The following is a 15,571-nucleotide window of genomic DNA, read 5'->3' as shown; positions in this document are numbered from 1 at the left end:
CACTGGTAAGCTGAAACTCGGCTCAAGCTTGTTTAACCGCAGTCAAGTTACCCTAAAGCTAGATATTTCCGCCCGTACAGGCAGCCTGTGTAAGATCCTATTAGTGTATTCCTATGAGAAGTAAAGAAAATAAAAATTCACCATGAAGTTAATGTTCTGTTAAATTTCTAGGTTGTAAAATTTGATGGTACAATTTCATTACAAGCTATAAAAGGAATATAAATTGTTATTAACTTATTTTAATGAGTTAGCTTCTACTTAATATTTTTCCCTACTAACTTTGATCATTTGACAATACTTTGAACTGAACAATTTCAGTCTTAAATGTTCTCAACAGGTTTTTTTTTGACATGATGGGACTGGAAATCTGCTTTCCTTGTGGTGTAGCCTGTGCAAATAATTTGTGTGCAAAGTTTCATATTCTCTAACTGTATTTTTTTCAAGAATAATAATCTTAATTGTATAAAATATCCTGTAAGTGAAAAATGTTTATAAGCACCTATTGACAATTATCAATTTAATTCTGAATAGATTTTATGTATTATCTTTTTCATAATTCCCTTTTATTTCCTAGTTGAACCTTGTAAGATTATTTTTCAGGCTTTTGGACCACACTGGAGCTCCTGTATGTTTGAACACACACATTTAGCAAACTGATTTTATGTATGTTTGTATTTCAGGGAACTCTGGCAACAACTTGTGGGAAATATGGGGCAAGTTGGTCAATGATTGGGCAAGTGCTAAGAAAAAACCAGCATTTATCAAGGTATGTTTCTGGAACTGAAAGTGATTAACCTTAGCCACCAGTATCAATTTAGCTCAATTTTAAGCTAGACTATTATACTTATATAATAGGGAGAGCTATTCTACTGACCAGGGTGTCAGAGGAACACTTTGTTAAGTTTTTTACCCTGCTACTGTCTATATTATTGGCTTGATAAAGCCTTGCCGTATAAAGTTATCTCTCTCCAGTCATTACATCATATGATGACGTCACATGGTTAGCAGCAAAACAAAACTACATAAAGGTGCAGTTTTATCCATGAAAAGCAAGAATGACAACATTTAAATAATCTAAAAACATGATCGAAGTAGACAAATGTAGGATAATTCAAATAAATGGTTTTTGTTGGAATAGGAGAAGGTTTATCCGGTTCACTGCGAAAGTGAATCTTGGCACACTTAAGCTCGCCAAGATACACTTTCTCTCTCACCAGATAAACCTTCTCCATCCTGACATGAACCATATATTCTCTATGTAACTTCCCAAATATTTCCTATACTTTAGGTATTGCTTTGAAACTTTCAATGCCTGTTTGTGACCATTATCCCCAGGATTTTGGCAAAATTATGCTATTTTTCTACTGAAAATTGAAATATGGTTAAGTTTTTTTATACCACCTTAATTATTAATAATAATTCAGGTTTGCTTTGAAACTTAATACTTTTAATGGTGACTTAATCATCTTCACCTTAAATAAAAATTAAATTAAAATAGTTGTGCATGCTGTCTTAGGGGACAGCTCTTGTAATATTTAGATGTTGAAATCCCTAAACATTCAAATGGACTGTTCCAAATGCAAAGCAGGGCAAATCCATTACAAAGATACAGGAGGTTGAGGGCTGACATCAGCAATTTGTGTCATAGATAGAGATAGCTCTAAATATAAAGTTCTAGCTTATACGCTTATAAAATTACCCCACCTAAATACCTCTGAGGCCTTCCCATAGTTTTTCTTTGAAGTGTTATTTATCCTAAACTTTTATAGTTTTTTTGTACCTGTCAGTTTGTACTTCTTCATGCTATACATACAGTATACAATTCATGTAATTTTTTGTATGCAACTGAACAGAAGCTGTTATAGAATAGAATTAATTGTTTATAAAAACTGCTTATTTTTAGCTGTTTTGTTTTTTCAGCAACTGGTTAGAAAAGGTATCCCTCACCCATTTCGTGGCCTGGCCTGGCAGTTACTGTTAGGCGTTAACCACTCGCCCATGAAGGACATGTACGTAGAATATCTTAAACAGAAGTCTCCTAGCGAGAAGATGATACGACGGGATATTGCCAGAACATTTCCCGAACACGACTTCTTTAAAGAGAAAGATGGCGTTGGCCAAGAAAGTTTGTTCAATGTTATGAAGGTGAGAAATATATATCATACGGCAGTTTTAATAACCTTACTCCGACCACTATCCAGCAGTTACTATATTTAACTGCAAACTTGCCCGACTCTATACTGGTTGCAAAGACTTATCAGTTTTGGTTCCAGCAGGCTAATGGATTAAGGGTGAAGTTAACCAGCTAACCACAGGGTTCGTACAGTCTTAAAAAGTGTTTAAATTTGAATCCCTTTCTTAAAAAATGCTTAAAAATGTAAAAAAGTGCTTAAAAGTCCTTGAATTTGCTTACTCTCTTGAAAAGTGCTTAAATTTGCTGAAAATGTGCTTGAAAATGATTGAATGACATGGTGTTGATAAAAATCAACAGTTAACAAAATCAAAAGAATGATCCAATTAAGGATCAAAATCAATTAAATGTTTGCTCGACGTAATAGTAAGTCAGGACAAATTGTAGTTGTTTTAAACTAATCTGTGTTTGATGGGCCCTTTGTCATTGTTCTATAAAATCCTTAAAATTATGGCCAGAAAATGTGCATTCAACAAAAAATGGCATATAAACTATACTTCTTACGTTGAAGATTGTATCGATATAATATGTGTAACAAATGTGCTTGAAAAATGGAAAAATATGCTTAAATAGTGCTTTGAAAGTCCTTGCATTTTGGCATTGGATGTCTGTACGAACCCTGAACCAGTACAGTTGTCATTATGTCATGATTCTGATCCCAGTATGCTGATCACTGCAATATAAACAGCTTATTTAGGTGGATAGTTAAACTCTTTCAATATATAAATGTATGAAGGAAAATATTATAGCACCAATATCTAAAACAATTGAATCAGCTTACCTGAAGATGATAGAATTGCCACAGATTTTTTTATCCAATCTTAAGCAAAGGATAACATAAACTAAAACCCCTGTATGGGAATGACCCTCAAAACCTGGGTCAGGGGAGGTAAAGCATGTTGTGCGAAAATTATCTATAATTGTTGATATACCATATAACAAAGTGGTCAATGAATAGTTGTGGCTAATCTGTAAATATATTATTCTTGCTGTCTTATAAACATAATAACAATTACCAAATTTATTTATATTCCAGGCATATTCCCTTCATGATAGAGAAGTAGGCTATTGTCAGGGGAGTGGATTTATTGTTGGCTTACTTCTTATGCAGGTAGATTTAAACTTAGATTACACAACTGGATAGAAAAAAATTATTTTCATGATTTATTATGTATTTTTTTAGCTAGTCTGTATCTAAATATATATAAATAGAGAATGGACTTATATGCAAAGAAACGTTTAAAAAGGCATTTTAACTTAGTACTAGTTGAAAAGGGCGCCAAATAATAATACAATGTGACGTCATTTACGACGTCACGTCATTAAGTTGGTTTCCAGTACTGTGAACGCTTGTATTTCACTGAAACAACGTAACGGGCTCAAATATTCAAAACAGTGAAATTATCAAATTGATAAATTTCACTGTTTAAAACAGTGAAATTATCAGTTTTTATTTCACTGATATATTTCTATAAACCACCGAAAAGCATGTAATAATGTGTTTTAAATAATATTATGCATTGTGACTTATAAAGTAAAATATTATGTTTTAAGTTTTCATGTATATATTTAGAAAATTTCACTGTATAGCCATGATGTAAATAATATATATTTTGTAAATTATGTTTTTGAGACCCACATGGAAGATTGGTTAACCAAATGTATAGCTTCAGTAAATAAAGACTTAACTTACTTTACTGACTTTCTCGCTTAATAGGCTTTGCTAACACATGCTGTAAGGTGACATGTTGGGCTGGTAGAGCACCAGATATGTTGGTTCAATCTTCAGGCTTGGCAAAATTACTCTGTTACATTTGATATCAGAAATTGACCCTAATGTTCATTTGTCTCTTAATGCTGATTAAGATATCATGTGGCATTAGTGAAGACTCGCTTGTAAAGAAGTTGATAATTACTGGTTAGTTATCCAGAAAAAAACGTGTTAGGTAGTCCTACTATCAAAAGGCGGCTAGGGTCATTAACTTCAAACCCCTGCTGTTGGTTCGAAGAACGGCCACTGAGATACATGTATAAGCAAAATGTGCGGAAATTTGTGTAAAAAGACACAAACTTTATGATCATATTTTCATTGTTTGAATATTATTATAGATGCCAGAAGAAGAGGCTTTTGCTGTACTTGTAAAATTAATGCAGGATTACCGACTGCGAGAGTTGTTCAAACCTAGTATGGCAGAGCTGGGACTCTGTATGTATAAACTGGAATGTCTAATCCAGGTAACGTATTTCTTAAATTTGTGACATTCTACAATTAATCGCTGAAAAATGATCTCTGACCTTATATTTGTATGCAACAAAGTTTGGTGTTAGGGTGTACAGTTTGTATGACCTTTCACCTCTGTTTGTCCATTCTTATAGTCGGCATAATTATGTCGATTGGTTGATTTTCTCGATGTGTCAAAGTAAAATGAAAGTCCCGATTTTTTCCTTTATAATTATATTCCTTATAAAAACTGGAGAATCTGGAAATAACTGGCTACTTATCCAGAAAACGGTTAGGTGGACCGGCCACAAAGATATTATCATAAATGTGTTTAAATCGGCATAAAAAAACCAAAAAAGCCACAAAGCTTACCATATTTTGTATATGTTTTTCAGGAGCTGTTACCAGACTTGTTCACCCACTTTCAAACCCAGTGCTTTCACACTTCTATGTATGCTTCCTCGTGGTTTCTGACACTGTTTGCCACTAATATACCACTTTCTGTAGCTTGTCGTGTAATGGATTTATTTATTTCTGAAGTAAGTACATTTGCTTGCTTGTATAACATTTTGTGTAAATATAAGTTTATTTTCATTCTTGAAAAGTGAGAAAAATTGAAAATGGAGTTTTTCTCGTAATGGATTTATGTCTGAAGTAAGCACTTTTGTGTAATATTCTACATAAATGCTTAAATTTTTTTTCATCTTGTGTGAATGTAGGTTTTTTTTGGGGGGGGGTGGGGTTATGAAAAGAGTGATATTGATAAAATTCTTTCTGTACCTTATCTTGTAAATGAAGTTACTAAGTTTTAAGTAGGTAAACTAATAAAGAAAATTATATAGAAGTTTGGTTTTTTTAAGAGACGTTATTGTATATAATATATTTCACTTCAGTTTGAGGTAAGATTAACTCCATTTTGATTGTTAAAAATTTGATCTTTTTGTTCACTGATTTATTAATTTTTATGAAGCATAAACAAAACTTTACACAGTTAAAGAACTAAAATACTGCTTTTATTTTTTGAGCCAGATAAGAACCTAAAGAAATAAAATAGATAATAACCCAAAGAAATAAAAATAACAAAAACTGTTTTTTTTTTTAATTTTACTACAGGGAATGGATGTGATATTTCGTATAGGAATTGCGATTCTGCAATCTAGTCAACCCCACCTACTGTCTATGGATATGGAATGCATGTTGCAGCACTTCCAGAAAGACGTCTCTATATTGTTTCAGAGGGACGAGGATACCCTCTTTAACATGGCTTATCAGATCCGCTTTAGTGCCAAAAAGTTCAAGAGGTAGGTCAGATACTAGTATAGAAATTGAAATCATTTATGACCCTTGACCTTGTATATTGTATGAAATCAATATGTGCTTCCTTCAAGTTTGAACAGTTGATTCAAAGTTGAAAAGGTTTTAGCATAGTATTGAGCTACCGACCACAAAGGATCTGGCTCTATACCGGCTTGCAAAGGCTGCTGGCTTGTCACTTTGGGTGCAAGCTAGTGAAGGGTTAGGATATTAAACACAATCTTGGCCATGTTGCTGATTTTGTATGAAGTCTGCTTGATTTTCCAACTGGTGCATTGGGGAAAAGTTTAAACTGTGAAGATAATTGGGTAGTAGCAACAAAAAAAATCTTTCACTGTGTGTGTGGGAGGGAAATGGGAGTTAATGAACTTGAATTGTGAAGAAAACCATAGCTGATTTTAGAAATTTCCCCCATTTACTTTTATACGAAAGTGATATGAGTTTGAATCTGAATTATATAACTTTTGAATCAGGCAATTATTAGTTAAAAAAAGAAGAACTTGTCTTTCCATGTAAAAATCCATTTCCATGCAGGTTATTGAAAAAGGGGAGATTACTCTTATATGCAGATAAACTTAAATATTTGAATTTTGCCAGTATTATTTCCCTTTGAAATGCATGAATTAGGCAAAATGAAATAGTTTTTAAGTCAAAAATGATGGTAAGGTATATTTTATATTAAATGCACATAATTATTTTCTAGTTTATGAATGTCCAAAAATGTTAGCCAGGAGTTGTCTCCATTACAAGAGCTATAACATTGTCTTTATTGTACAAGATGCAGCTTAAGTAGTGGCAGTGATTTTTTTCACTGTATTTTACAGCCAAAAAGCCTGTTTCCCATAGCCCAAAATAGGTTTGTTTTCCCCTAAAAATGCTAATATTTCCCCCTAAAATACCAAATGCTCTTCCTTACAAGAACCATGACATAACTGCATCTGACTTTTATCAGCTAAAAGATAGACAGGTGTCCCTATAGACAGCTCCTGCTATGTACCATGCATGTTAAAGTGAATTAAAAATGAAAATTTTATAAAAATGGGTTGGTAATTTCTGTTCTCAGTTGCTGGAATCTGATTTCAGGTTTCCCCCCTTTTCTGAGTCATCTCGCTATATTTTCCCCTTGGAAAGCCACAGGTTGTTTTGAAAATTGGAAAACAATCTTATATCAAAATTTAAATGAAAAAAAAAAGCACTTCTACATTGATTTGCTAAGTTATAGAATATTTTAAATAAGCATATTATATACATTGTGTTTTTCCTTTTGTGAATAGAGATGGTAGTCAATAAATATCATAACATTCTCTTGTATAAATTATAGACTAGCAATTTAATAAATCACTGAAATCTTATACAAATCTTGCTATTGATATATGTAGGGATATCAGGTTAGTGTACTGGACTGAAGTTGAACAAGAATTGATGTTTATTTGTTAATACTGTTAGCATGAACAATTTTGGAAACAGAGGGGGCGGAGTTAATGTAGACAGAGAGGGTGGAGTTAATGTTTTGTACAATGAGAAGGAGGAGTTTAATATATCAACACTTTTGTTTATCTTGATGTCCTGATGAGGATCAAGTGTTAACTTAAACTAATGGACAGAATTAATTATTTTAAAACCTGTCCATTTAACTCTTACACCACCCTTACACTGTCATCTTATCTTAACATGAGAAGGAAAAGTGTAATATTTCTCTCTGAGACCGCTAAAATTTTACACAGGTAAACATTGCATGGCCATGACTTACACTATACCCCCATTCCCTCTCTACAACCCAAAACCCTAAAAAAAAAATTTTATGAAAAAAAAAATTTTTATGACTAAAATATTATAAAGGTATTTTACTCTACTTTCATTTTGCATAGAAATATCACTAGCATCTCAATTATCAGCGCATATTTCATCAATTTTTCACCGATCTTAACAATCTTGGTGTCAAATCTTAGATAAATAAATACTCTTTAAGAAAACAACACTGGCACCTTCGCTGATTATACGTAGCAAGAAATATTCAAGCCCAAAATGTCAACAAATGAAACTCGGAAGAGATCTGATTGCACCGTTTCGGTAAAACTCTCACGAGTAAAACACACTAATTTCACAGTGAATGAATAATTCTTTGTATTGCGTATTTAAATATGATAAAATTAAGTTATTATTTGTAATAATTGTTCAATCAAAGCATCATATGAAACTATAACGCACCTTTTGTCCTATATGTCAAATTCTCAATCCAAGATGAAAGTAAATTGGCACAGCAGAGTTGTGTCCCTTTAAGTATTTTCATTGGTTCGAGGATTTCCTTTGACCAATGAAAATACTCTATTTGAAAACAATCTGCAGCGCCATTTTACTTTCATTTTTAGGGTTTTGGGTTGTAGAGAGGGAATGGGGGGATAGTGTAAGTCATGGCCACGAGACGTTTACCTGTGATATTTTATACCTTAACACTGATCGGGTGAAGTTTATTGTCTTCACTCTGAGAGGGCAGAGTCTGATATCTCATAAGTTAGAGGCTAAGTCTGGTATCACAAAAAACTGAGAGGGCTAAGTCTGATATCTCAACACTGAGATGGCAGATTCTTATATCTCAACACTTTAAGGGCAGAGTTTATATCTTAACATTGAATGGGCTGAGTTTATTATTGTGAGAGAGCAGAGTTTACAGTTTCCCTCTGAGAGGGTGAATTCTGGTATCTCAAGACTTTGATAGAGCAGTGTCTGATATTACAACACTTAAAGGGCAGTGTTTGAAATCTTAACACTGATAGAGCACAGTAAGATATTTCACTCTGGGAAGATATTTGCTGTTATCTTCACACTAAGAGGTCATAGTTTTTTATTCACATTGAACTAATCTGACAGAAGTTTAAAATTTCATACATAGGTTCAAGTATGTACACATGATTTAATGTTTAATTGAATGCATAAACTATAAAACTTCTTGGGTGTCCATTACATATTGCCCTGAATCAAGGTATTTTGTTATTTATTTCTCAACATCTCGCACCTGGTCAAATAATATTATTTATATATACAGTATTTTACAGTATTTTGAAGGCTTGCTGAGACATGATAACTTGCCATTATGTTTCCATTGTAGAGGCTTGCAGCAGACCAACCTGCACTTCCTTTAAGATTTAAGCCTAACTTGACTCTTAGTTCTGTAATTACTGTTCATAATGTTAATTTATTATAAATAGGGATTAAGAATCAAAATACTCGAACAAATCAGTAGCTGTAAATATACAATAATTATAGTGTATGACCATGCAGGTACCATACAGGGCTTTTTTCCTTCTCTAGCAGGAGCCGTTATAGGGCTGCTTCCTCAAAGAAAAATTCTATAAAATCATGCAGTTTTCCCCAAAAAATTAAATTTACATAAAGTTTTTTTTCCCCTTTTGCAAATATGCCATGTAATTTTTTCCCCCCTAAATTAAGGGCAGACTGCTTCCCGAACCCGGGTATAAAAAGCCCTACCATGGAAGTACAGTCTCAATTTGTTGGGGACTGTATTCCCTTCTGTAACAAGTATTGAATGTCAATTACGAGGTTTTATTTTGAAATATTTTGTTACACACTATGACTGCTATATTTTGGATTATTGACTCTCTACCAATGACATGTTTAAACCCTTGAGCCTATATAAAACTGTAACAATTACCCGTAAACAAAGGTTCATACAGAAAGAAGGTGTGTCAGCTAGTGAAATTTGCTGATACAGCGTTTTAATTGCTCTTAATTAGATACTTTACATACATGTATTGAAATAGAAATTTCATTAACCGTGTTTATAATGTCTTTAGACATGCACAGACAGATCATTTGAATAAATTCAGTATCAGGTGACTTGGGTCATAGTAGAGGTCTTAAAACTTTTATTGTTCTGATGGTTTCTCTATCATCTACTCTGGTTGGACTAATTTGTTTTGGTTGAAGTTTTGTACTGACCCATTATATGTTACAGCTTTTTGGGTCATAGTAGAGGTGGGGCGTCCGTGGCCGAGTAGTTAAGGTCGTTGACTTCAAATCACTTGCCCCTCACAGCTGTGGGTTCGAATCCCAGCAGGGACTTTGGATTCTTTCATGTGAAGAAGCAATCCAGCTAGCTTACGGAACATCGGTGGTTCTACTCAGGTGCCAGTTAGTGCCTGAATGGCACCTGAGGTCTTCTTCCACCAGTAAAACTTGAACGTTGCAATATGACCTATACTGTGTCCATGTGACGTAAAACCCAAAACAAACAAACAAACATAGTAGAGGTTTCCCTAACATCTACCCTGGTGAATCTAATTAAAATTGATTAATTTTGTCTTGGTTGAAATTTGTACTGACCGGAAAAGTTTGTTGTCTGATTTATAAGTAGCAAAAACTAAGCAGAAGGCATTTGGTAATGCTGCATATTGCCTTGCATATAAGGACCAATGGTACCAACTGTAACATTAAATAATTACACCCTCACCCATTGGCTGCTCACTGAATGTTTTAATGCAATAATGTAACACAGCAGTTTGCAAATGAATGAAACTGTTGTAATGCTATTTAAACATAGCACTTGCAGCTCAGAAAACAAATTAATGTATCTTAATGCTACTTTAACACAGTCGCTCAGTAGATAAAAGTGAATTGCTGATGGGAATCTGTATTTTTACAATGTTAAATAGATTTAAATGTAGTAAAAATTTGCCAGCAGATAGTAATCTCAAAATCCTGATGTAATTGACTTAACTGAATTTAATGAGAAATGTTTACCTGGTTCATTTGCGATGTGTACACATCTTACAGTTCATCTTAAATAGGCCTTCTTGTTTGTTTGGTTTTTTAGCTCACCTGAGCATATGCTCAGGGTGAGCTATTAGGATCACTCTTCGTCCGTCGTCTGTCGTACGTCGTCCGTCGTACGTTGTCCGTTCACACTTTTCAAACGACATCTCCTCTGAAACCATAAGGCAGATCATAATGAAACTTCACAGGGATGTTCCTTGTGTGAAGCCTTAACAAAGTTGTTCAAAGAATTCCATTCCATGCAGAACTCTGGTTGCCATGGCAACCAAAAGAAAAAACTTTAAACATCTTCTTCTAGAAAACCCAAAGAGCTAGAGCTTAGATATTTGGCATGAAACATCTTCTAGTGAGTGTCTACCAAGATTGTTCAAATAAAATCCCTGGGGTCAAAATTGGCCCCGCCCCAGGGGGTCATTGATTTTCCCTATATGCATATAGTAAAAACTTAAAAAAATCTTCTTTTAAAGAACCCAAAGAGCTAGAGCTAAGATATTAAGCATGAAACATCTTCTAATGAGTGTCTACCAAGATTGTTCAAATAAAAGCCCTGGGGTCAAAATTGGCCCCGTCCCAGGGGGTCATTGATTTTCCCTATATGCATATAGTAAAAACTTAAAAAATCTTCTTCTAAAAAACCGAAAGAGCTAGAGCTTAGATATTTGGCATGAAACATGTTCTAATGGATGTCTACCAAGTTTGTTCAAATAAAAGCCCTGGGGTCAAAATTGGCCCCGCCCCTGGGGGTCATTGATTTTCCCTATATGCATATACTAAAAACTTAAAAAAATTTCTTTTAAAGAACCCAAAGAGCTAGAACAAAGATATTTAGCATGAGACATCTTCTAATCGGTGTCTACCAAGATTGTTCAAATAAAAGCCCTGGGGTCAAAATTGGCCCCGCCCCAGGGGGTCATTGATTTTCCCTATATGCATATAGTAAAAACTTAAAAAAATCTTCTTTTAAAGAACCCAAAGAGCTAGACCTAAGATATTTAGCATGAAACATCTTCTAATGAGTGTCTTCCAAGATTGTTCAAATAAAAGCCCTGGAGTCCAAATTGGCCCCGCCCCAGGGGGTCATTGATTTTCCTTATATGCATATAGTAAAAACTTAAAAAAATCTTCTTCTAAAAAACCCAAAGAGCTAGAGCTTAGATATTTGGCATTTAATATGTTCTAATGGATGTCTACCAAGTTTGTTCAAATAAAAGCCCTGGGGTCAAAATTGGCCCCGTCCCAGGGGGTCATTGATTTTCCCTATATGCATATAGTAAAAACTTAAAAAATCTTCTTCTAAAAAACCGAAAGAGCTAGAGCTTAGATATTTGGCATGAAACATGTTCTAATGGATGTCTACCAAGTTTGTTCAAATAAAAGCCCTGGGGTCAAAATTGGCCCCGCCCCAGGGGGTCATTGATTTTCCCTATATGCATATAGTAAAAACTTAAAAAAATCTTCTTTTAAAGAACCCAAAGAGCTAGACCTAAGATATTAAGCATGAAACATCTTCTAATGAGTGTCTACCAAGATTGTTCAAATAAAAGCCCTGGGGTCAAAATTGGCCCCGCCCCAGGGGGTCATTGATTTTCCCTATATGCATATAGTAAAAACTTAAAAAAATCTTCTTCTAAAAAACCCAAAATCATGTCTTTGTTCAAATAAAAGCCCTGGGGTCAAAATTGGCCCTGTCCCAGGGGTTATTGATTTTCCCTATATACATAGAGTAAAAAGTTAAAAATCTTCTATTAAAGAACCAAAAGAGCTAGAGCTAAGATATTTAGCATGAAACATGTTCTAATGGATGTTTACCAAGTTTGTTCAAATAAAAGCCCTTGGGTCAAAATTGGCCCTGCCAGGGAGAGGGGGGAGGGGGCAAAAGTCATTGTTATTCATTATTTGTGTATAGTAAAAACTTAACATCATGAAATATCTTTTAATGGGTGTCTTCCAAGTTTGTTCAAATAAAAGCCCTTTGGTTTAAACTGGCCCGGCCCTGGGGGCCTATGTTCAGGTGAGCGACCCCAGGGCCATCATGGCCCTCTTGTTTTAAGTTTATTACTTTGCTTGCACAGTTTTAGAGTTTAAAGCTGCACACCTCTCCAGTATATGAGCTAAAATATTTCAACGAAATCAGCCTTGAGAAAAATATACTATGATTTTAAGAAAAGTAAAAATTATAAAATTCAAGAAATAATTTGTTAAATGTACTTTGGTATAGTTGAAGTTAAATGCACTTTGGTATAGTTAAATGTACTTTGGTATAGTTAAATGTACTTTGGTTTAGAAATACAACATTTAAATTGATATGATTAAATGGTAAGTATAGATCATTATTAAACATATATTAAACATATCTTACAATTGCCACTTAAAATATTTCCAGCTATAGACCTCTGGGTCTTAAAGATCAGATTGTTAAAAGCTCCTTGTATTGAGATGATTTTATAAAAACTTTTTTACTTAAAGGTATATAATAATGTTTTTACTTAAGGTGAAAATGCAGGGCTCACGCTGTCGGTCGCCATAGTCGCCATTTGCGATTATTTTATAAGATTGGCGATTATTTTTGCATTTTGGCTACAAAATCTGGCGATTATTTTTTACTTCCAACAGTGTTTATATAAGGTGTAAAAATCGATAATGAATGCAGTAGATCCAATTAACACACCAGCGGGGTGCTTTTAATTGAGTGTCAACTTTTTACCGGTCACGTGCTGCTAACTATATTGCCCGAGGTGATAAAATACATGCGAGATGTATAATTGCATAATTAATTTAAAGATATTGTCCAGCATTTATAATAGCCATCAAATATCCGTCAATTAGCCATAATATCGTTTTAAAATTGATAAACTGAATATTGACTTACTCAAAATTTACCGTGAATTCCAGTAATTGCAAGTTTTGATTTTTTTTTGTATTAAGCTACTTGACTAAATCGCCAGTGGAAAACAATGGTAAAACATTTAAAAAGTATTAAATTCCAAACAACTATTTGCACAACAACCAAAATTGTGAATATTTCTTCAGAAAACAGGAAAAATCTGATTGTCACATATTTTCGCGACACCGATAATTTTGATATTTATTTAAAGGTGAAATAAGCTATGTTCTGTTTAAAAATCTTTACTAATATGGCAGAAAATTTGTATTACATTGGTGATGATGATATTTTTCAGTAAATTATTCAGAAAAAAGGCTGCATTCTGTGAATGAGTTTGCAAACTTGTGATATTTCTATAGGCTAATATGACCTAGATCTACTCCAGTTCTGTGTGAAATGTGGAAATTGACAGTGGTTATAGCTGACAAAATTTGATTAAAACAAACAAAAAAAGTTGTCTGATAACAGCATTATGTAAAGTTATAATGAATCTTTAATATTATTGTTATACAGTAATTATACTAATTATAACGTTTTTATTCTGTTCTATAATAAAAATTAAAGTTGTGGTTCTATTTAAAAAAAAGGTAGTTATCAATATACACAAATGTATCAGTTTATTTGAGAATCCTTATAAAACTGAAAGATATAAATGTAATGTTTATTTAATCAACTGCTTATGTTGTTAATCACTAATTCGTGAATAGTCCGCTGAACTTTTGGCTATTATTTTTTTAAGTTGAAATTATTGGCTATTATTTTATTTGAGCCAGTGTGAGCCCTGAAATGACAAGTGTTTTCATTCGGTATAATGACTACGTTGATATTAAAATACCCATCTTGGCATGCTGTGTTACTTGTTCAATATTTGAAGATGTTTTGGTATCAAAGGTTTGTATAATGATTGTATATATACCAATATATGGTCATTGTCACCAGCAGGTGCTCAAGATAAGTATTATTAAGGGCATAACAAGAAAGAAGAAAAAAGATCTGTCCCCAGGTCTGTTGTAGCCCAAATAAAAGACCAGGGTAAATTGGTATGAGTACATGTTTTTATATTGTGTCCTTTCTTATGCAATTGTATAAATAAAGATTTTGAAATAGCTACAATGTAAAAATGCATGAAAATTTAAGGGCAAAGCAGTTTTAAATGGGCAGATAAAAATGAATTAGATCTCAAGGTGTTGAAACACATTTTTTTTTTTTGGCCTATAGTCATAAGTTAAGACTGGTCACTGTATTTGTTCTGTTCAGACCTCCTTTAATGGTTTGAAATGATCATTCTGAGGTGGCTATAATCACTGGTAGAAGGTTAAGTTAATCATATTTTTCCATCATTTAAAGCCACATCATCAGCAGCCACCAGATAAAGCCAAACTATTTCAAGAAAATAAAACTTGAGAAAAATGTACAAAGATTTTAAGAAAAGGTAAAAGATTCAAGTAATTATTTATATATAATTTGTGATTAAAGACTGATTTAATTGGCAGTATAATCATAACCATATTTCTATTGTGTTACTTAGATGCATTTAAGGCTATTTTTACATATTTTCACCATTCACAAGGATAGTATCAGCACTCTTTGCAAACTCCAAAGAGTAAATTACTTTTTTTAGTTCATGCTACAATATCTAACTTTAAAGTACATTTTCAAAATGTTCATGACAATATTAGCATGAATCTGGAGACATGTACTTGATTTAAATCTGCATGCAGAGGCCTTGCTGTCAGTTACAGAATCTTCTCATGTGATGAGTGCCACCAACATGGTCTATACACTCATCTGGCCACTATTTAGCCAGTACTTAATTTTCCCTAAAGAGAATATAGTTCATTTGTCCAGAAAGATTTGGACAAGTCTATTTAAGATACTTTAAGTTTAAATGGTAAGGGTGAAAAAACATTTATAACATGCTGAATTGAATCCTTCAAAATGGACTTGTCCACAGTTTCTTCAAATTGTCTGATCTGGCTATTTAAAATGTATCCCACAGTTTGTTGAAATGGTTTTTTGAAGAACAATAAATAAATCAAAACAATTAATACTTTCTTAGCTTTGCTGTGGTTATGAAGTAGCTTAATATCGTTCTTTTCTTTCCAATGGCATGCGCGGGACCAGAGCGTGGTGAATATGGAGTCTTGCCACCCGTCATGCAACCCCCTCC

General features: G+C 33.4%; 1 protein-coding gene across 3 annotated transcripts in view; it reads left to right on the top strand.

The window, feature by feature from the left end:
* LOC132727842 (ecotropic viral integration site 5 ortholog-like) overlaps positions 1-15,571 on the top strand; it is a 98,909-nt gene that overhangs the window by 33,940 nt on the left and 49,398 nt on the right. For all 3 annotated transcript variants that reach the window (XM_060713432.1, XM_060713446.1, XM_060713439.1), the window contains 6 exons: positions 681-766; positions 1,921-2,145; positions 3,228-3,302; positions 4,301-4,426; positions 4,808-4,951; positions 5,526-5,713. In XM_060713432.1, the coding sequence (XP_060569415.1) occupies positions 681-766; positions 1,921-2,145; positions 3,228-3,302; positions 4,301-4,426; positions 4,808-4,951; positions 5,526-5,713 (844 nt within the window). The remainder of the gene's footprint in view (positions 1-680; positions 767-1,920; positions 2,146-3,227; positions 3,303-4,300; positions 4,427-4,807; positions 4,952-5,525; positions 5,714-15,571) is intronic.

The sequence above is a fragment of the Ruditapes philippinarum genome, unplaced genomic scaffold (genome assembly GCF_026571515.1).
Source record: "Ruditapes philippinarum isolate M1 unplaced genomic scaffold, ASM2657151v2 ctg83_1_1_1_1, whole genome shotgun sequence".
Classification (NCBI taxonomy): Eukaryota; Metazoa; Mollusca; class Bivalvia; order Venerida; family Veneridae; genus Ruditapes; species Ruditapes philippinarum.
The sequence above is the reverse complement of the archived record's forward strand: the minus strand, read 5'-3'. Positions and strand labels throughout refer to the sequence as shown.